This window comes from Theobroma cacao, chromosome 10 (assembly GCF_053813885.1).
Source record: "Theobroma cacao isolate CCN51 chromosome 10, ASM5381388v1, whole genome shotgun sequence".
NCBI lineage: Eukaryota > Viridiplantae > Streptophyta > Magnoliopsida > Malvales > Malvaceae > Theobroma > Theobroma cacao.
The window spans coordinates 19,311,486-19,333,787 of NC_142648.1; the positions used below are offsets into that span (position 1 = coordinate 19,311,486).

The 22,302-nt window shown below is 33.5% G+C and overlaps 2 protein-coding genes across 4 annotated transcripts; one reads left to right on the top strand and one right to left on the bottom strand.

Moving 5' to 3' along the window:
- The first annotated feature begins 1,609 nt into the window (after positions 1 to 1,609).
- On the top strand, positions 1,610 to 5,300 carry LOC18586785 (26S proteasome regulatory subunit 6B homolog). Its single transcript, XM_018129689.2, has 6 exons — positions 1,610 to 2,167; positions 3,672 to 3,902; positions 4,086 to 4,244; positions 4,398 to 4,550; positions 4,741 to 4,824; positions 4,951 to 5,300. Exons 1-6 carry the CDS (start codon positions 1,670 to 1,672, stop codon positions 5,083 to 5,085), a joined length of 1,260 nt encoding a protein of 419 aa, XP_017985178.1. The 5' UTR covers positions 1,610 to 1,669; the 3' UTR covers positions 5,086 to 5,300.
- Positions 5,301 to 6,203: 903 nt separating this feature from the next.
- LOC18586788 (proline-, glutamic acid/leucine-rich protein) lies at positions 6,204 to 22,083 on the bottom strand. 3 transcript variants are annotated; one of them, XM_088802655.1, is made up of 14 exons: positions 21,680 to 22,083; positions 21,112 to 21,228; positions 20,178 to 20,242; positions 17,052 to 17,157; positions 16,559 to 16,630; positions 15,327 to 15,386; positions 15,073 to 15,202; positions 14,799 to 14,989; positions 14,467 to 14,651; positions 12,529 to 12,656; positions 10,280 to 10,560; positions 9,354 to 9,597; positions 7,054 to 7,849; positions 6,204 to 6,929 (listed from the first exon to the last, which is right to left on the bottom strand). In XM_088802655.1, exons 1-13 carry the CDS (start codon positions 21,953 to 21,955, stop codon positions 7,062 to 7,064), a joined length of 2,643 nt encoding a protein of 880 aa, XP_088658781.1. In that variant the 5' UTR covers positions 21,956 to 22,083; the 3' UTR covers positions 6,204 to 6,929; positions 7,054 to 7,061. The 3 variants fall into 3 exon arrangements, with proteins under 3 accessions (XP_088658781.1, XP_017984989.2, XP_017984990.2); XM_018129500.2 differs by having other exon boundaries at positions 6,204 to 7,849; XM_018129501.2 differs by lacking the exons at positions 20,178 to 20,242; positions 21,112 to 21,228; positions 21,680 to 22,083 and adding an exon at positions 19,412 to 19,624 and having other exon boundaries at positions 6,204 to 7,849.
- Positions 22,084 to 22,302: the final 219 nt, after the last annotated feature.

The window sequence follows — 22,302 nt, forward strand, 5'->3', positions numbered from 1 at the left end:
AGACCTGCCAATTGTCAAACTAGAGGCCCTTTGATCTTCCTTTAATATATAGCTATAAATAGGTAATAAATTATTTAATGTATTATAAAATTAAAATATTTAATGTTATTATAAGATAATATCAGATGTTATGATTTAAATAACATATTTTTAACAATCTGTTTATCTTCTACTTATTCAATTTTTTCATAAATTAAAAAGGGGCGTATATATAATTATATAATGAATCGATAAAGAATACTTTATAGACCCAAGGCCTATTTCTGAGGTTGCGTCGAGCTCTTTTGTTCTCGATTTTTGGACGTGTAAGGCCCTAAGGCTCTCTTCTAGCATATTGCGTTGAAATAATGTCGTTTAACGTCAATGACATTTATAAACCTTGAAGGTACTACTAGTATTAGGGATGACAATGGGTATCCTGTTACAAGGTATTTGCAGATACCTGACTCGGTTATATAGGGTTAAGGTATCCTATAATCGGGTTTAGGATGGGTTTGGGTAGTTATTTCACTATTTGTATTGGGTTCGAGTAGGGTTTGGGTATCCGCTACCCTAACCCGATTACCTGTTATAAATATTTTATTATTATTTCAATAATTAAATTAAAAATATACAATTTTTACCAACTTTACAAGCAATTTAAAAAAAATAATAAATATATGAAAAGTATGATTACTCTAATTATTAATGTGATGATGTTAATATATTTAAATTAAAAAATTATTAGATTATTAATTATGTTTAAATAATTGAATTCATATTATATTACAAACGAATATAATTACTATTATATATATACTTTTAATATAAATATATGTACTTTCTATTTTGTATTAACATTACAAAAATTATAACTTATAAAATTATTAATTACAATACATATACTTTTGTTTATATAAACTTATAATATATAAATCTAAAGGGAAGTTGTGAGATTAAAATAGTTTTAAAACTTAGTTATTTTTTTAATTTCTTGTAATTAAGGACAAACTTATATAATTAATTAAATTAATTAATGAAACTATGATTATTAATTGACTTGCAATGTCTTTTAATATATATACTTTATATACATTGGGTTAATTTATAAGAAACATATTACTATTATATATATACTAAAATATTTTTAGTATATATACACTTTAAATATAAATATATTTATTTTTTATTTTGTGTTAATATTACAAAAATTATAACTTATAAAATTATTAATTATATTTGAAATTTTTGTTTTTATTATTTAAATTTAAATTTTATTAATTATGTATTTTTATTAATTTAATTATTTGTAAATTATATGAAAGATGTAAGAGAAATATTATCATATATGGATAGAGATATGAACTCGAGTTTGGATAATTGGATATTTATAAATAGTATTTTAATAATTTTTTACATAATCGATTTTTAAACAAGTTAAGATAATTATAAGACAATAAGAATATATTTAGACCAAGGTTAAAGTATAAATTTTTAAAAATATTCATATATCTATATATATAAGATGGTTCGGATTTCTTATAGAGTTAGGACTAGCGGATCCTAACCGTTGACAACCCGATTAGTATTTGTCACTATAAAAACCGAAGGACGCCCTTCAACATGAATTTAAGATTTTGTTTTCTCCTTTTCTTGCGTTTCAATCTAAACTCGAAGTCGAAGAGTGTAAATGGCAGCCTCAGCGATGGTGGTGGAACCTAAACCCTTGGCGGAGCCGCCATTCCCCAGCACAAGATCCGACCTTGGGCAGGCCCTGGCTGTGGATCCCACGGGTACCGAGGAGGACGATCTGTATAGCAGGCTGAAATCCCTCCAGAGGCAGCTGGAGTTCATAGACATACAAGAAGAGTACGTGAAGGACGAGCAGAAGAATCTCAAGAGAGAGCTGTTGCGGGCCCAGGAGGAAGTCAAGCGGATTCAGTCGGTGCCGCTGGTCATAGGGCAGTTCATGGAAATGGTGGATCAAAACAACGGAATCGTGGGGTCCACCACGGGCTCCAATTATTATGTGAGGATATTGAGCACCATCAACAGAGAGCTGCTAAAGCCCTCGGCTTCGGTGGCTCTTCACCGTCACTCCAATGCTCTGGTCGACGTGTTGCCTCCCGAGGCCGATTCCAGTATTTCTTTGCTTAGCCAGTCCGAGAAGCCCGATGTTACTTACAACGTTTGTTTCTTTTCTTTTCTTTTTATTTATTCTATTTTGAAGTTGAGTTCTTTATTGATTGATTTGCATTTAGGATTTTGCAATTTGCGATGACAGGTTAGGGATTACGGTTTGCTTCCTTTCTTTTTGGAGTAAGTGGACTTTGGGTTAATTGTTGGATAAGGGGAAAGTTTAAAACATGGGTCTTAGTGATTGTTTTAAGTGCCAGGTTCCTTCCTTTCGTTTTGTGATTGCTTCAATTATTAAGTTGAAGAATTTATTAATTGATATATATGCAAATTTTTTTGGCTTCCTACATATGCCAGTCTGGAGAATATGAGATTTTGGGTTAATTATTAGCTAAGGGGAATGTTTGAAAAAGGGTTAGTTGTGCTGAAAAATGTGATACATTTATTACTGCCATTGAACATTCAGAAATTGATTTTTTAATTTTTATTTAGTGGTTTATTTGCTTGCAGCATTAATGCCCAAAGGAAAAGAATTGAAAACGGTTTGAGTGTTTTCCACTTTCATTTTTATATATTTGATTTTTGATACAGAGGCTTTGTATATATTAAACTAGCTTTTATGTTCTATGAGCTTCTTTGAATTGACTTATTGGATTTTAGCCAGGTAAACATAGGCTAGGCCTCAAGCTGGAATGTAAATGGAGTTAATTCCATCTGTTACATGGGAAATCGAATTGCTTTCACTTTTGTTACTATATTCCTTATTGATTATCAGTAGGCAACATATTGCCTTATCCCCCATACTCTATTACTTGATGTAAAGGAGGGTATGATTGTGAGCATAATAACTAAAATAGGCTTTAATACTTCCCTAGTTGGCCTGTGATTATTAGTTGTGTTAGATGTTCCAGAATAATTAATCTGTTAGGACTCCCGAAAGATCATGTTCTATAGAACTGATGGGTTCTGCAATGAACTTGTGCCTTTATTAGTGGTTTTTATATCAAACAATGATTCTTTGCATGTAGGATGAGTTGAAGGATAGGATTTCTTGCTTGAGAGCTTTATTTCATTTTATAACAAGACATATGATATTTGGAGTTTCTTGCATTTGCAGTTGTCTGTGTGTGTATGTAATCTTGTAAATCAACTAATAAAACTATTGTATGGGAAATGCTATATGTTTCCTCCAGTATATAGGGGGGGGGATCTTGGCATCATTTGTCTTGTCTGATTGTTACTAGAAAAAGATTTACTCATTTGTATTTTAGTTGCCTTGTCTCAGTTGAATTTTGTGGAAATGTTGCATTGTTTTGATTCCTTTCAGTACTTTTTTTTTCTACTGATAGCGAAATGTGGGTCTTAAATTTAAGTTCATTTTTCAACTATCAACTTGGAACCTTTATTGACATCAAGGACATATTTGAACCTTAAATCATATTTGATACCTTAAGTCAGTCTTCTGCTATAGTACATTAGTGGGACACTCTTTGAGTTCCTGTATCTTTTTTTCTTGGAATAAAAATTACTAATGTGCTATGTTTTTGGTCGTTTAGGATATTGGAGGATGTGACATTCAAAAGCAGGAAATTCGTGAGGCAGTGGAGTTACCATTGACTCATCATGAGCTCTACAAACAGATTGGGATAGACCCTCCTCGTGGTGTTTTACTCTATGGTCCCCCTGGCACTGGAAAAACCATGCTTGCAAAGGCTGTTGCTAACCATACAACCGCAGCCTTCATTAGAGTTGTTGGATCTGAATTTGTTCAAAAGTATTTGGGTGAGGTAGGGATCTAGTAGTTATTTTTCTTTTAAATGTTAATATTAAATTCATCATTCACTACTTAATTAAGACTTAGTTGCCTGCAGTGAAACTTGATATTCTTTCTTACTGATTTTGTCAGTTATTGGCCTCTCTCTTCACCTTCTTTTGGTGGATAATAATATCTAGACCATTGTTTGTTTTAGGGCCCACGGATGGTTCGTGATGTCTTCCGTCTTGCTAAAGAGAATGCTCCAGCTATTATCTTTATTGATGAGGTAGATGCCATTGCTACTGCTAGGTTTGATGCTCAAACTGGAGCTGATAGAGAAGTTCAGCGAATACTCATGGAACTTCTGAATCAGGTATTTATCTCTTGAGGAATTTGTTGACATGTCAAAGGATGGTGCATAGGATATTATCCTGCAAAATATCTGAGGAAGTTGATATTTAAATTCAGTTAACCTTTTTCTCCCTTTCTTTTTTCTAAACTATTGCTTTTGCAATCAACTTTCTAGATGGATGGATTCGATCAGACGGTGAATGTTAAGGTCATAATGGCAACCAATCGAGCAGACACTTTGGACCCTGCACTTCTTCGTCCAGGAAGGCTTGACCGAAAGATTGAATTTCCTTTGCCCGACAGAAGGCAGAAGAGGCTTGTTTTCCAGGCAAGTAGGGCTATGTTTGTCAATGCCTATGTCATTATTGTCTTTAGTGCATTTCTCTGTGATTCATGATTGTCTTTTGCTGTTGCATATTTTTCTTTTGTACATTTCTATCTGTCCTGGTTGTATTTGATAAGGAAATGTTTTGTTTTATCTTATTGGCTGTGTTTAAGGTGATGTTTCCATTTCACAGGTCTGCACTGCTAAAATGAATCTAAGTGATGAGGTGGACTTGGAGGATTATGTTTCTCGGCCTGATAAAATTAGTGCTGCGGAGGTTAGTTGTGGCATTCTATAGCACCTTTCCTATTTATCTCTCTGGTTTAGGTCATAAACCTTTTTGACTCATTATTTGGCAAGCCTGTTTGATTCATACTGATTGTAACTGGATGTCTGTCTGCAGATTGCAGCAATCTGTCAAGAAGCCGGAATGCATGCAGTTCGGAAGAACCGATATGTCATCCTTCCCAAGGACTTTGAAAAGGGTTACAGAACGAACGTGAAGAAGCCTGATACTGACTTTGAGTTTTACAAATGAGTAGATTTTGCAGCATTATGTTGGGAAAAAATCTATAAAAATCAGTGCTGCATAAATCTTATGTAAATTATAGATAGATAAATAATATAATCTATTGATTCATGATTTGATTTTAAAATATTTGACGGTGGAAATGAGAATTCTAAAGCCTGAAAATGGAAGGCCACAACAAATAAGAAAGGGTTCAATATACATCAGCCATTTTGATCTTGAAATTCCTGAACAATTATCTCTTCCGCCACAACTAGTTTTGCATGAACGTCTCCATTGCCCCATCTTATAGCAATGCTTTTCTCCTCAATTGCATGTATTCATGCAACAATTCCACACATAAATATCTTTAAAACATAATGTAAACTTGAAGTATACGCAATTAAAATTTTGTAATATTAATTTATAAATTATTCAATTATATTAAAATTAACAATATAAAAATAGTTCAAAATTTATAAACTATAACAATTAAATAAAAACTTAAATTAATTTGATTAATAAAATTTTAGTTTACCTGGAATTGCACAAAAGAAAATTTCAAAATTAAAAATTATACTAAAAATTGATTTCAAATAATAATCTAAAAATATAAAAATGGTTGTTTCTTGATTGCAATTTAAAAATATAATCGATGTTATTTACTATATATAAATATATTAATGGATGACATACGAGAAATAGCAAATGCTGGTTTATGTAAAATGTAAAATCGATGTTAACATGAATTTAATTATCATTCAAGTAAACTACACTTGGAGTCACATTACTTAATGCATTTTTTGTATATAAAAGCTTCTGAGTTATACAATAAAAATAATTTTTTTATTATATAAATCTTACTATACTCATTTTAAGATGGATTCTCTCAAGTTTTAACTGTTATGGTGGGTGCTCATGTGTTTGGTATACAAGGCTACATATGTATTTGTGTATAAAAAATGTAAATAAACAAAGAGCAACAAATAATAAGCACTTTTTCACAACATAAAGTAGATTATAAACGTCAATTTAAAAATAAACTCAGACTTGGTATACATAGAGTGTTTTTTCATTGATCCGAAAAGTATTTTACAGGGAAAAGATATTATCTCCCTTCCAAATAGTTAAGACCATTGGCAAATATCTTTTGAAAAATAATTTACTTGAAAACAAGTAGACCATAGACTCGAAAATGTTTTGAGTTACACAATAACAGTATGCACAAAAAGGGAGGAGTGCAAAGCCTCCAAGTCTAACCAACCAAAGCGGTTTAAGCTAGACCCTTGTTGTGGGGGATTGATTACGGGTACTTGAGCAACAAATTCTCAGAAAGCATGCCAATAATGAAGGTGGTTGTGCAACTAAATTATTGCAGAGAAAAATATCTCCCATTTATTTACAGAGTGAAAAGGAAAATTCAAAGTGAGAGCTACTAATAACTCTCACTCACCACCCCTTCACAATGCAGCACCTTCTGTTAGTTCTCAAATGGTTTTGTTCATGTTTCAAACCCTCCCCAAGGCACCACCTTTCGTCACCCCAACAACCATTACTCCAATGGAGGGTTAATGATTGTTTTTGTGGCTCAATCGATTACCATCCTTTCTTGCAAAGGCCACACATCTCTGGCTCAACAGGAATCAATCGTAATATTTTTCCTTTTTTGGTAAGAACAAACTTTCTCTTGATATCAATTCTGACTCCTGTGTCAATCCAAACATACCAGTTATCCCCTCCGACTACAAGTCCTCTAGCCTCATGATTGATACTGTCCATTCTCCTAAACCTAATGTTAACTTAAAATGAAAGAAAGAAAGGAAACATTCACTCTTCTCCTCCTTGCCTTGCTCTTAGTTTACTCACGAGGGCAACTGTGGGAGATTGCAAGTGAGAATAATCAGAACAAGGCAAACACAAAGATCACATCATTAATATTTCTAACATGGATTTCTCAATTTAACAGAGAAATGGTACAAGTATTATCATTCTACTGACCCTAGTTCCTAGTCTGAATCAGTATCTGGATCAGCATCAACAATAGCGGGAAATGAGTCCATAGATGAGTCACTATCCAAATGAGCCACAGATGCATTAACCTTCTCGACATTTGATATGGTCGAGGATGTGTTTCCACAAACATTATCAAAACCATCAACTTTATCGGCCAATACATCAGACACAATATCATGATCTGTTTGGTTTAATCCATCACTGGCAGAAACAGCCGCCTTAAATTCTATTTCAGTGCCCTCAGGATTTCTAGCGACCACAGGACTTGTGACACCTTTGGCAGAAACAATTTCTTGAGTCTGTTGAATTGATTCTTGAGAGTGCCAGGGTTGAACCATTATTTCATCCTTTCCTCTCATATGCACATCTGCATCAGGTGCTGCTAGTTCTTGTTCACTTACCTCTAAAATATTGGTAAATGATGAATCATTTGCACAAGGTTTCTCTACAAAGTTGAATCTTGATCTTTTATCATTCATATTCTCGATAGGGATGTTTTCATTTTCATTTTCATTTTGTAGCCACCTGTCATATAGATCATCATCATCTGACTTGAGAGCACTTTGTTCTGCTCCCTGCATGGATTTGGAAAACATGGTATCACCCTTCTGACCATAGAAGGGCATATTTTCTGGGAATCTGTGGCTAGCTCCATCAGTAAAGGTCTGATAAGAAGAGGGGAAATCATCCAATGGAAGGGCCCTAGGATGTATAAGCACCTCCAGTGCTAACAGCGCAGAGGCACAAAATCCTGCAAGCTTTGTTCCAGCTTCTTGCTTACCTGGAAGAGCCATACAGTTACAGTAAGTTAACATTTTTCATACAGCCAACAGAATCTATTTGTGCAAACAGTATGATGGAAGGGCTTGTACAATATTTTTAATTTATTATCCATTAGCCTTTAAGGCCTAAGTGGGATTTTTGCCCATGCTAAGTGGCTTCAAGCCACAAAGCTTGACCTGAATTGGGAGCTGAATAAAAGCTCAATGAAGAAGCCAAGTTTGAACAGGTTTACTTGAGCTCAAAATGAGTTTGGTGTATGTTTGAGCTCATTAAAACTTAGTGGCACTGGGCATCAAGAAGAAAACCTAGTTACAACACCTCGCACCAATGAAACCTAGTCAATTGAATGATCTTATAATAAGAACACTTGCACCCTTAACTTCCACCACTTGCATTCGGCTATCTTCATAGAACTGTTAAAACTGATCCAAACCTGAATAACCCGTCAGCCATCAGAGCCAGAATTCAACCCCACTGATTTAATAAAAAAAAAATCAACTTGAATACACTCAACCCAAACCCGAAATTGAACAATATGAAAAACTAATACAAAACGACTCAAACTTAAATTGATATAATTCTAGTTTCTAACAACATTAATTAGTTAAAAATAATAAATATAACACAAACTATTATTCTAGTAATTTTTAATAATTTTAAAATTATTTTTTAAATCCTTTTGTTTATTCTTGCATTTTTATATAACTTTAGATTTTATCCTTCTTAATTTATGTGTCTAAAAGAGATAAAAGATAAGTTCTTTGTGTTATTGTGAATAAATTCAATTTCTACAATTATACATCATAAATAATTTTTCTCCTTTTTTTCACTATTAAGAAATAATCAAATAAATAACTAGAATAGATGATAAAAATAATTGACAATAATTCAGTAAAGTTAATTGTGACACCTACTTTTAAACATTTCACTTTACTTCATCTTAAGTGATTATTAGATAGTTAACAAAGATAATGACTGAAAATGCAAATGGAAGAGTACTAGACTAGAGAATCTTTCTTCATTATAAGTTGACTAAAATGTGACTTCGAATAACTTAATAATGATTGATAAAATCTAGCTTGATTTGAATAATGTGTTCAAATTCAATTTGGTTTGACTTCAATAATCAACTACTTGAATCTGAAATCACCCGAACTCGAATAACTCAAGTGTCAAACCAAACCCAAACCCAAAATAACTTCAACCCAAGATGACCCAAATCCAAAACAACTGGAACCCAAAATGACATAAACCCGAAATGACAAACTGAAAAATGACTCAAATGTTCTTTGACCCAAAATGAACCGACCTAACCCACCCAATTGCCAAGCTCTATATCTTCACTATTCACTAAAGGAGCCATTCAATTGGTACCAAATATTCCATCTGCAAATAGCATTGTTAAACTTGTTATCATCTCAATGAACGTTAGTGTGTTCTTATTATTGTTTTACTCAACAAAGAAAAATGTGAAACAATGTTACTATGAAGAAAGTAGTTACCTTTACGGAAAAGCTCAAGACCTTGCGATAAAAATGGTGGGCGGATACGAGCTGGGGCAAGGAATGATGCCAAGAGTGCACGTAATGATGAGAGCTGGAAATCTACCCATATTGAGGTTGATTCATGAGGCAGAAAATTGTTGTTTTCCTCATTCCCCCACCCCCTTTTACAAGAATTTGTTGCTGTCTTTATCAAAAGACTATCAATCCTTGAGCGCCAACTCTCGGATTTTGAAGCACCACCCTATAAAAAATCAACATATAATCATTACACACACACACACACACACACACACATACATATATAGTGTAAGACTAACAAAGAATATTAATCCCCAAGCGCCCCCCCCCCCCTTGCTGCCAAAAAACAAGTATAACAAAAGTTCATTTATAGAAGCAATACTATTAGTTGGACAAAAACTACTTGTATGCTCGTATATAACACAAAGAATTGTCTATGAACATTAGCTTTTATTATTCTTAAAGATAGACAATATGTACAAAGAAAATAAAATTTTAGATTTATCATATACTTCTAACTAAAAAGTTGACTTCAGTTCGTATACATAGTGCAAAATAAAAAATAAAAACAAGACCTTTCTATGAAATACAGTATAAAAATAAACAATATATAAATTTATGTATTTTCTTCTTATTATATAAAAACGCTAAAGATGGTTTTGTGATTCTTTTTTTTTAATATTCCATGAATCCAAACTTTTATACATCATTTACAAACTCTAAAAACAGTTCACTTCTTTTTCTACACATTTAGCGTATTGAGAACTTATGCTATAAAACTTTAAAAAGAAAAAATTAGTGCATGCTAGCAGAGTTTTCAAATGTATGAGAATTGCTTGATTCTCACTCATGATTCAAAGCAGATCACATAACAGTTTCTGCAAATACAGATGAAGTTCACATACCACTGTGAGAAGAACTTCCAAAGTGTCAAGTGCAGCAATTTTTACAGTAATTGGAGTCGTTTGATGCGGATTCAGTGGTTCCACTTCTGAACTAATTGTTTGTTTCTCTTCAGGAGATCCAGTTTTAGTACCATGCTTTCTTTTCCTATTGCTAGGCTGGGGCAAAGCTCCAGTAGAGGGTCCTATGTTTGTAGGGGATGTTTCAACATCTTCATCACCAAAAGAATTCAGATCATTGATTGCATTGTCAATGACATCCGGTGCAAGATATATCGCCATCCCTGGTTTAAAAGAAAAAAAAAGCTGCATATTAGTAATTCGGACAAAAGCTCATTTCCATTAGAATAGATGGCCACTATGGTAGAGAAATCATGAATTTTAATCCACCTCGAACTCTTACAGTCCTAAATGACATATGGAAAACAGATCAATCTACCTCGTGTACCATTAGAATTCTAATGCACTTCCAACACAGCAAGTGTTTTAGCAAATCTAAAGACTTATATAGAAAAAAGAAAAAAAGGCCATCACCAACCTTCCAACATACCTCATTTAGTCAGAAAATTTTACAACATTATGAACACTTCCCCTTCAGGATTTCAGAAGGAATATTGAAAAGTTACATTCAATCACATTATTAACACATATCAACATGTGATCTCACATGTTGAAAAAGTTCCTTCCAGAGGTTTTTCTTTGTTTCCTTTTCTCAGAATATAGCCACAACCTTGTTAAGCAACACCAGTAAATATACAGAACCTAACAAAGATCTAAATTAATATAAAAAAATGAAAAGTGATTGATAAGGAGAACTAGCCAAGAAAAAATGCATCCACTACAGCAAATACAAATATCCAATTAGTTTGGAGATAACAGGACAATATTGGGATAAAAATCTTTGCATGACAAAAAGAAGAAAGTGCTTGCTGTAGTTGCAAGCCATAACTATATTAACAGATACGTGGGCCCACTATGTGGCCATCAGTGGCCTCAACACAACTATTGTCAAATACTCTACTGTACAGTGATATATATTAGTGCTGCAAATTTGAGAAACTTATTTATCCAAGATAAAAATTTATCTCTGCAGGTTTTCAAAATAATTAAAGTATTAAAACAGCATACAACAATACAGGCTCCCCTTTCTTTCTACTTTACTCATTGACCAGCCTAGGTCTGCAACATGGCTGCACAGTCTGCCCTGGGTAGTTCTACTTTGGAGAGGACGAGGGTTTTAGATGTCCAGTCATATCTGTTTCTTCACATTTTTCATGTGCTGCTCTATTAGGGAAAGGCTTAAATTTTCAAATAACATTTAAAACTCCTGCAACATGATACTGATGGAGGATGAAAATATGCTACTTAAGGGATTACATTATCTGGGACTTCTATTTTATAATTTATGGATTTGATTGTAATCTTTACCTTTAATTAGGCTATTTTAGCTTATTTAGGTTATTTTATACTAATCAGTATTTACCTTCTTTTCCAAGTAATAGGATTTTAGGGTCACATTTGGTGTTTTGCATTTTATTAACGTTTTGGGTTTAACTATAATATAAGTACCTATGCTATTTTAATTTCAGGTTGCTTTTGGGTGATGAATATGTGAAGTTTTTGAGATATTGAGTATCATGATTTTCTCCCTCTTGATTCTTTCTGGTTTTTTCTCTCCCTAGTTCTTCGATTTCTCTGCCAATTTCCTTCAGTTTATTTCTGATTTTCCCTCTAAATGTCTATTATCTATCTCCTCCCTACTTGTTCTACATTAGATACTTAATAGTTAATCAATGGCCACATAGAGTTTCAATCCTTCAGGCAGTTTGTAACTGGTTTTCATTCTAAGGTTGCATATTTAGTAATCAGATATGTGTATTGACACTAGTACATGAAGGTCTGCTACCTCTCGCTTTTTCTTTTCATCCCTTACTGAGTTTTCAGTTTGAAGTATTCTCAATCCAAAGAGAATTTCTAATATGAGCAGAGTCAAAAGTCCCTGCAGAAATTTAATATTCTGAAGGAGGGGCTAGAGTTTGAGGCAATTACTAACAAAAAGAATGACAACAGCATGCTACTTTAGCTTCAGCTTATACATCAAAATAATGACTGGAAATACATGCATGCCTGGAGATAGGAACTAGCCATTAATCAGACCCAAGAAAGAAATAAGGGAAGAAAATAGTAAAGGCAGCTATTTGGTAGCATAGGGGTGAAAAATTATAAGGATATTGAAAGAGAATACTGCTTACCAACACCCATTGATATAAGCAACATCCTAGTGATTGAATAGAGCTTTATCCGCAATTCCGGCAGTGCACATCTCCTGAAATACCTCGTAACAAGTCTCACAACGTATGCAGCATGCGGTAATAGTTGCCTGCAAATAAAATCAAGGTATCGATAAAGCATATGTGTGAACTCTTCAAATTGACCAACAAATCATACAGGCATGAAATCTATAAGGGCAATAGATATCTCTAGAAATGGAGAAAGAAAACAAAGAGAAACATAGAAATTAGTTTACAAGTAGCAGCTGAGAAAAACAGGTGTAAAAGGTTTTCTCAGAATGTTTACAAAAATCAAATTTGGGCAAGGGGCAAATAGATGATTTCTTAAAGGATGGTACCATATATTCTGCTAATATTTAAGGTAAGAACGAACAGTGGATTTTGGAGTAGAGCAAATGGTGAACAAGCTTAAAAGCACATTTAAAGAAGGTAATGCCTTTTCTTCTCATATTCCACTAAGGTACATTGCTCAACATCTCTTTTGGAATTTAAAGATAAACTTGGCCAATATAACCACATGTGGCCTCCTCCTATTGCAATTAATATAAGAAAATTTCCAAGTCACCAAAATGAAAAATGACAAATAGATCCCTTATTCCAAAGGCCCTATCACCAAAAACTAACCATGATCACATTCCCCAAACCTCAGAGGTTTAATCTTCCAATCCTCATAAATAGACCAGGTAGAGACGAGTTACTTAAAACTAGTTTTGAGGGAAAGGTTCCATTTCCAAATGTCCAAGAAGTAAAATTTTCTTAAATTAAGGGCACAAGAAATAAATTAAAAGGAAAATCCTATTAATCAGAAAGGTAACCTTGCTCTACCCTGCTTTTTCCACACACAAATGATATGCTGATCTTATTTAGTATTATTTTTCCATGCCTATTCAATTACTGATATCGGTATAATTTAGAACACCACGCCTCACCTCACTGATCTCTCATAAAACCAAATTCAAAGAGCTTCCATATTGATCCATCATTTGTATACCACCATAACTACAACTTTTGGAATTAAATTTCGAAGGACATTCAACTACAATAAGTCTACTGCCCATGTGAAAGCCAGACAGGATATAGTAAAAAGAAATTAACAAAAAGCTTTTCAGGCAGATGAATACATTATTTACTCAAACCAGGCCTTTTTGACTTTGATCAGACAAAACATGTTAAGAGATAACCAAGGGAAAAAGTCTGACAAAGAATTCTCAGCAGAAAGAATGCATAAAAGAGAATTATATGAGAAAGAAATCACAAAATGAGCACCCTGCCATTCAAAAAGAATTTTACAGAAGTTCAACTAGTTATTGAAATATTAGGAGCAAGTAGCAATTGACAGTACATATTGAGGTTCCAGTTGATTGATGCTTTTGCTATTTGCCACTTTTTTTTTCTATGCATTCTTTTTTCCTTTTGCTTTCTATTCATTTTTTGCCAAAATTCGAAAAGCAAATAGCCAAAACATCAATCAAATGGAGCCTAAAAGCAAAAAGATAAAAAATGAAAAATAAAGTCACAATATATTGAAGTATAGTAGATCAAAGACTCCAAACCCAAAAAACAAAGCTCATATATGCTACTCTCTATCCCAATAAGCTTCTCCCATTTTACTTTTATGGGTCTAAATTTTTAAACTTTGACCTCATTTTATTAAAATTCATCATTGATAAATATATGAATAAATATTTTCTAAAAAACTTAAATGAAGTAGCTTTTAGATTACATATATATAAATACATACATTGTAAAATTTAATAAATTAAAATATTTAAAATAATAGAGGTCAAAGTTGCAAAATTTAGACCAAAATAAAGTCAAAATGTGATAATTAAATGGGACAGAGGGAGTACTATTATTCTAAAGAAAACACTGTAGTAAAAGAAACTTGTTCTTTCTAACCTGCGCATCCCCTTTATAATTGCAATGAGAAGTTCCAAAGCGTGAGCATGCAAGACTGGAAGTTCAGAACAAATTAACTCGTGTTGCATGGCAGTCATAAAGGGCAACATGGTGTGTGGCAACGAACCATCAACCATCAGCAGCCTCTCAACAAGAGCTAACATTGCACGAATTGGAGCAGTCACCTATTAATCAAAATATACAAAGTTGCAGAAAAACATGACTAATGCATCTATAAATTTTTTTTTAAAAAAAAAAAAAAGTTCAGAAAAGTCTTTCAAGGCCATAATTTAAATAAGCTTCATTTTCATAGATCTGAATTTCAACAATACCTGAATGGGATATGAACTTGTAAGCATTTTACAACAGCAAAATATCAGAGTAGAGACAGTTGATGCAGGCAATCTCTCAGAACTCCTTGTTGCCTCGTGAGAGGCGCTTTCTAATGGGGTATGACCTAAAGGAGATGGCAGATCTTTTCCCGGAGGAACCAATAATCTCCTAACTTCATCAGATTTAGCTTCTGCAAGTTATTAAAAGCACATTCATCTATTTATTACCCTTAAGGCCAACCAGCAGCTTATCCATGAAGGTGTTAAATTTTACCTTCTTCTACACCTTGGAAAGCATCATTCAGGAGGTCATTTATTGATAACAAAATTTTCTGCATCATTAGGGACCAGCTATCCTCATCTCCTTTCGATTTTGGAAGTAATGCTAAGCAATAACCAAGTTTCTGAAGTTTGAACCAGTCAGAAAAGAAAAAAAAAATGTAACAGCAGAAAGCATATTCTTGCTACCTTTTGTTTCTTTTTCTACATGCTAACAGTGAATAGAACACGAGAAAAGAAACACGCTACCTTTAATGTTCTAGTACTGTATTTCCCTGAAAGAATTTTTGAAGCAATAGCAGCTTCAGCCTGCAAGAGTTATTTTACACCAGTGCATTGTAACTTCATTAGCAGAAGGAAACTAAAGATTGTATTAAGGCACAATTCAGTTAAAAGAAATCTTTCTATTTTTCCCTTACATCAGTTTGCAAGTACACTTAAAGCAACTGAGGTTTGATTTTGCCATGTCAATTTGAACCTATAGGACTTATATGATGGCATCATTCATCGTATCATATGTTGCCCTCCACACATCATTTAAAATATAACAAGCAAACATATTTTTATTTTTGAAATTTTTACAATTTTCTTATACATGCTTCTAGGTTAAGGTGTTATCATAGCCCGATATAAGGACCAGAAGAGTTGCAATAAATACACCATAACTTCTGTGATGCATTGAAAGAATTGTTGTCAAATCATGGATCCACATTGGCAATAATCAAATGATGTTGATTTTTTCAGATACATTATCTCATTAATGAACTGCCATGAATAGTCAACTGTGAACCTCTGACAAGTTATAATCAATTTTATAAGAAACATAGATAGAGCCTAAACATTAATTCTTCTATTTACATGTTTGTATGTATGGCTTTGATTATAATACAATTTAAAAGGCCCATCATTTTTAAAATCTGACCCAACAAAACTTGAACTTACATAAATTCTTTTTGTAATTGAAAGAAAACCCAAAGTTAACATAAAAGCTGAAAATAACATGGAGACCCAACCAATATCTGCCCCTTCTTAACACTCTAACCCCACAGTCAGACAAAGTCCAAACTCAGTCACAGCAATCATCTAAACTGCCAAACTACCTCTCCCTCTTTGGTTAGAAACTCTTTTAACTCCTAATTACTGAAGGTATAATTTCACTACCACCTAACATTAACTGCCACCTTCCATTCATTTTACTGAATGGATATCCTCCAAAGCTGCTAGAAACCTCTCAATGCCAGAACAACCTTTCAACAAGTTGTCACATCCAGTGTCCTCAACGTGTCATCACAATGTCATCTCATGACTAAATTACTTTTTACTTTTTTCTTTATCCTCTATATCTGATAAAGCATGTCTAAGTCCAACACATATACAACATGGATATTGAGGGGGTTGTGACATATTCATGCTTCGTAGGTTTGAATATTACAACTACACCAATTGAGAGTAGGAAGTCTCATAATGAAAATAAAGCTTACCCTGTCATAATAATGATGGATGGCAGCTGGAAAGAAAGTTATAATGGTATACAATAGACTAGCTGCTCCTTCCTGCACATGACAAAACAAGGATGGTAAATTAAACTTGAAAGACTACGAAGAAGAGGAAATAAAAGAAAAGGCTCTACTTTAGTATATACCTATGATCCCTCCCAAGTTCAAAAATGAGTTTTCAACTGAAGTTGCCTCTATATGCATGCAAACACACATGCAGGTGAGAGAAAGAAATCATGCATTTTAATATTCTTGAATATGAGCTACTATCTCCCTAATGGGAAAACTGTTCATTTACAAGAAGAATCAAGTAACATTTAACTGAAGTTTATTAACACATAATAATACAACATGTTCTAAATCACATGTTTTTAAGCAAAAATTATATTTTAATAAGAAATAAAACATAATCACAAGTACAAAGTTTTTGAGGAGTTTCAGAAAAAAAAAAAGGAAATCCTGCAAATGTGCTACTTACCCATACAGCCTCCACACTATCATCATTTAACAGCTTTAAAACAGGTTGGATGAGCTTCCCAGCAAGTAAGGTCCCATCCTTCTTCACATTTGGAAATCTAGCCAATCTAATTCAGTAAAAAGCATTGCTACCCATGTTACAAAGATGGTAGATACAGTATAAATCATAGACAACCTTTGAGTATTAAATTTGCTGTTTGAAACAATCTCTATCACAAAATAGAAGCAGCTGAAGCAAAAGTGATTGCATGCACCAGCACTATGCAAAAGAAAACTTAGACAGATGACCAGGGGGACAACTTTAAGAGACTCCACCTATATAACAAATTAAGGTAATGCTCTTAACTTAAAAATTATAAACAACGCATTTCAACATTGCATCAATGCACCTACTTCAAATGAATAAAAAAGATATGACCACATTAAAGTTTTTCAGATGGACCTTAACAAAGGATTCCCCCTCCCCCCACAACCAAAACAAAAACAAAAACAGAATAAAAGAGAAGAAAAAAAAAAGAGCATTAAGGTTTCCACAGCCCAATTTCAAGTTTCCCAAAAAAAGGTAGCAGCAAGAACAACCCAAATACACGCTACCCAAAAGGCTGAAGGCCTAAGAACCCAAGAGTGAAGTTGGAAGCTATGAAACTTACCATCATAAGAGGTAGAAGACAAAAATGTGGCCTCTTCTTTGTCTTCTCTTTTTCCTAACATTGGATGTATATTTAAAATTTGTCGAGGCACATCAAGGACATTAAGAGCCAGAGATACCTCAATTAAACTCTGTAAGCCTAAGCCTAAATTGACGTATATCTCAATATGAGAATATAAATTACCCTGCAATTTCCAATACAACCTACCACAAGCCTACTTTTTTTGGAGCAGGGATGTGAAATCTTTTGTCCTGGTGAACACAGTAAATTCAAAAAAGCCAAAAGGGAAGGGCAAGCCAAGCACCAGGAGATATACAAACAATGCAGAGAAATAGGATAGAAATGGGAGGATAAACAATAAAAAAAGAACAACAAAGTAATGCCCAAACTTTAGGATGCCAACACAATCCGAAAAGGAAAAACAGAAACATGTTAAAGAGAAACCAAATACTATGGAAATGTGACCATTTCAACTTCAGCATAAATAAGACCATTGTACACCCAGCTGAACCAAAAGTATTCCATTGCTTTCCTTTAGTAGACCCCATCTATGCTAAAAGTTATCATCTTACACATTGCCTTGCATCTTACCAATCCCTCACTCTTCTCAACTAGCCAAAATCTCCACATCATTTGCTGGCATTTTTTAAAGATAAGATGGATGGAACTTTTGGAGAGCTAAACGACTAACATTATCTCACAGAAGGTAATTTACTAATTCTTATTGAATGCACACTCTCAAACATCCCCATTTCCTTTATGCACTTTTTCCCATTTTTTCTTGGTAGCTTAAAGAATTGAAAAAAATTAAAAAGAAGTTTCTTGAGGGAGTGGCTGACGAATATATGTTCCTTTTAGTTAACTAGAGTGTGGTCAAACAAACAATAGATGCTGATGGTTTGGAATCAAATCTCTTATCTCCTTTTTTATCAAGTTATTCCTCCAAAACAGCAATGGAGATCTATGGTGAAAAGAAAAAAAATCTGAGTTCTAGGGTTGCAAAGTACAAAGAGACACAGAAGGGTTGGATTTACAAGGAGACAAGGGAACTCTGATAAGTTTAGAAGTGGATTAAAAGGGATGGCACAACTTCTTAGTTTACGTTTCCTTTGAGGTGGACAGTTTGCATTCTATCTCTTTTCTGTATGTGTTTGCTGTAGGCATTAACCCTCGAAAGATCAATTATAGGAGTTATTTATGTTCACAAGAGATAAAGAGACCTTAGATAGCCAATGTCCACATCTAAAGGGCAGTTGATATATAATGTTCATGCTTTAAGAAACATGCAAGATCAGGAGCTGTAGAGTTTCATCATTTTCTTTGATCAATTTTGTAACTAGAGATGGATTGGGAAAAGAGAAGACTCACCTTGATGGAGACTCAAGAAAAAAGGAAGCTTTGAGGTGAATTTTTTCTATCAACAACTCATGAAGAATAACACTAAAAGATGTACTTCCTCTGTTGCATATATAATGCCTGATTTTGAGTTTGCACAAAGTTTGAGGAATGTTAAGTTGAATAAATTTCATTGACTATAAATTTTGTTAACAAAATTACCCTTGACTTGAAAAAAGAGAAGAAAGTAGTTATAGTTAAAGGTAATAAGGAAAAGTAAGAATGATTTTTCTTTACCTTTTCAAAGGAGAAATTAATTTGGGACAACTAAAAGTACACAAACAAGAAAGTATTTATAGGACAGTGGGAGTATTACATTTTATTAGAATCATTTTGGAAGACAAAGGCCCCAACTAACGTAGCCCTTTTTTTTTGCTTTTGCTGCTTGTGTCGCATCTTGTGGAAGACTTCTAATAATTGGAAACCTCCAAAAGCAGGGAAATTTTTTCCAAAGAGATGCTTTCTTTGCAAAACTGCAGCAGACCAAGTCGATCATCTTTGGTTGAGTTGCTTTTAGGCAAGACAGCTTTGTTCCTTCCTGAATGAACTGCTAGGAATTACTTAGATAATGACAGGTTCAATTAAAAATGGGGTGGCTTGGAGAGGCATCAATTCTTGTGCAGATAAGATAAAAAGCAATAGAATTAATTCTTTCAGCTACTTTTTGGATCTTGTAGATAAGTTGCTTAGTAAGAATTAGCCTTGTACAATGATACATTGGTACCTTTAGTGCAACATTTTCCTCATTTATCCAAATATATAGATACACACACACATCTTGACTAGTTCCAAGACTCCCTCATCACTTGATAATACTAATTACCTATTAACTTCAAATAAATATTGGAATGTTCTTGTTACTAATCCAACCTTCAAATGCAATAGTTTCCCTCCTTTTTAAATTATTAATGAAAAAATATGGATGGGTACAAAATTCAGAGCAACTAACAGCACAAATGTTACATGTTTATATATAAAAACCAATGTATTGACATATACATACATACATGTCTACACATGCATATGTAAGTACCAACATATACTATGCATTTTTATGTTGCCAAGAACAGCAAATATCTGACCTTGTGAATAGAACTGATATTGCTGCACAAGAAGCAACCTTCACAAGTTGAGAATCTGCTGGAGGCTGTTTGGAACAAAGGATATGACATTGCAGGTCATGTTATATTTAAGCACATATTAAGAATTGTAACAAAATATGTGCACACCAAATAATACAATCAAATGTTGAAATAAATCCAAGATTTCAAAAAATTCAAACACAATCCATGATCATTAACTGCAAGAACTTCACAGAATAAAAAACAAATCATGATTCATTAGCATCAACCCAACAAACTTCAGAGCTAACCTGCTATCGTCTACTCATAGAACAGACCAAGTTAGAAAATCTAACACGTAATCCAACTAAAATCCAAACCACCATTTGACTTTGATCTCATCACAGCACGACCTACAACTTTTCTCTGTATGTTTGTAAACAAAATAGTGCACTGGTACTCACTTCCTCACAGTAATCTCTTGAATATCATCATCCAAACCTTTTCAACTTACTATAAATATTAGATCCTCAGACACAGAATGCAACAATATTTAATCGTGAATTATTGTCTCTCTAAAAGTAGTCCAAATTCAGACAACTACAAATCTTGCAGGTGTCTGCGCAGCAGAATCATGGCATTCAAATACAGGATGTGAAATGGATTACCACAAAATTGAAATAACTTAACATGGTAAAACAGCAATGTTTCATAGATCAAAACATGATATCCAGAATTGTACCCAAAAAAATGATACTAGAACATTTCAAAAAATATATATATCATGATAATAAACCACCACCAGCTATCAGAGAAATATGATCACATCAGCAGTATTTAGAAAATAAATTAAGCAAACACAAATAAACAATAACTCACTTGCAAGAAGTTGGTATAAAGTAGCTAATAAATGTAGGCAGAAACAACGGTTATACATGTATTTTATTTAATATACCTGAATATGTGATAGAAGCTTGTGGAGCCAAACAGAGTATGACGACAAAAACCGATCAGAACTGCACTCTTGACAAGTAACCCCAAGCAGACAGATGCCTAACCAACATTTATCTGACTAGAAAGAATTACATAAGATTGAATAAGAGAACATTGGGGTTAATACAAAAGAATTTTGAAGTAGAGGTGCAAATTATCATTAAGAATGAACCACAACAAAGTGGAGCTCACTAAATGAATTTAGACACTTTTTCTTCACGAATCAAAGGAATCTCACCATTTAATGGCTTCGACTATTAAAAAAAATGGTGCATGGATTAGTAAACAAATAAACAGACTGATGCTTTGTCGACTCACAGATCAGAATTAGAATCACTGTTTAATTTGCTGCCTTGAGAAACAATATTCGAAATAACAGACCAAACAGAAAATTCCATTATCACTGACCATTCTTTTTAAACAGGAAAATGAAACGTTGAACCGTATGGTATCACATAATGCTATATACATTGCATAATTTCCTTCAAGAAACAAATATTAAAATACTCAAAGAAAGAATCGAAATAAACCATATCGCTAGAGAGCAGCAGTAACAAGCGATTGACCCACTCATCGACGGCCGATTTCCAGCTGTGAACGAGCTTTACATCCATGGATTGGGGGTACCACTCTGATAAGAGTCGGTGAGTTTGGAGGATAGAAACCACCTTTGACAGCTCAAAACAGCTGCTGTTGAGACTGACAGGATGCTTCTCGTCAGGAACATATTGTCCCATCAGACTGCGGAGCATCAGAGGCTTCAATCCCACATCGTACATGTTTTTCGATTGCTTAAAGCCCGCCATTTTTTTGTTCAGGGAATGGACTTGGTTTCTATGGACAAAAAAGAGGAGAAGAAGAAGAAGAAGAAGAGGAGGTTATCTTAATTAGGGTTTAGGGTTTATGTCTTGTAATTAAAACAAAAAGAACAGAACAGCTTTAGAAAAATGCGCACATAAACATCACCCATTTGGAGAGTTAAAAAGCCGGGTCAATTTTTCGGTATAAGGCTACAATAAACCTAAGTTCTTGTAATATCAAATAATAAAATTAAAAAGTAATTATAAAAATCTATTAAACAGGTTGCCAGATAAATAAAAATAAAACAAAACTATCAGATTTAGAAAAATACATTCACATTAGGGTCTGTTTG

Excerpts from the sequence above, each read along its gene's own strand:
- LOC18586785 (XM_018129689.2), top strand. The coding sequence starts at position 1,670 with ATGGCAGCCTCAGCGATGGTGGTGGAACCTAAACCCTTGGCGGAGCCG. Across the intron at positions 2,168-3,671 it reads AGCCCGATGTTACTTACAAC|GATATTGGAGGATGTGACAT; the intron begins GTTTGTTTCTTT and ends TTGGTCGTTTAG. Across the intron at positions 4,551-4,740 it reads AGAAGAGGCTTGTTTTCCAG|GTCTGCACTGCTAAAATGAA; the intron begins GCAAGTAGGGCT and ends TCCATTTCACAG.
- LOC18586788 (XM_088802655.1), bottom strand. The coding sequence starts at position 21,955 with ATGGCGGGCTTTAAGCAATCGAAAAACATGTACGATGTGGGATTGAAG. Across the intron at positions 21,229-21,679 it reads TGCTGCTCTCTAGCGATATG|TCAGATAAATGTTGGTTAGG; the intron begins GTTTATTTCGAT and ends AATTCTTTCTAG. Across the intron at positions 14,990-15,072 it reads TTTCCAAGGTGTAGAAGAAG|AAGCTAAATCTGATGAAGTT; the intron begins GTAAAATTTAAC and ends AATAACTTGCAG.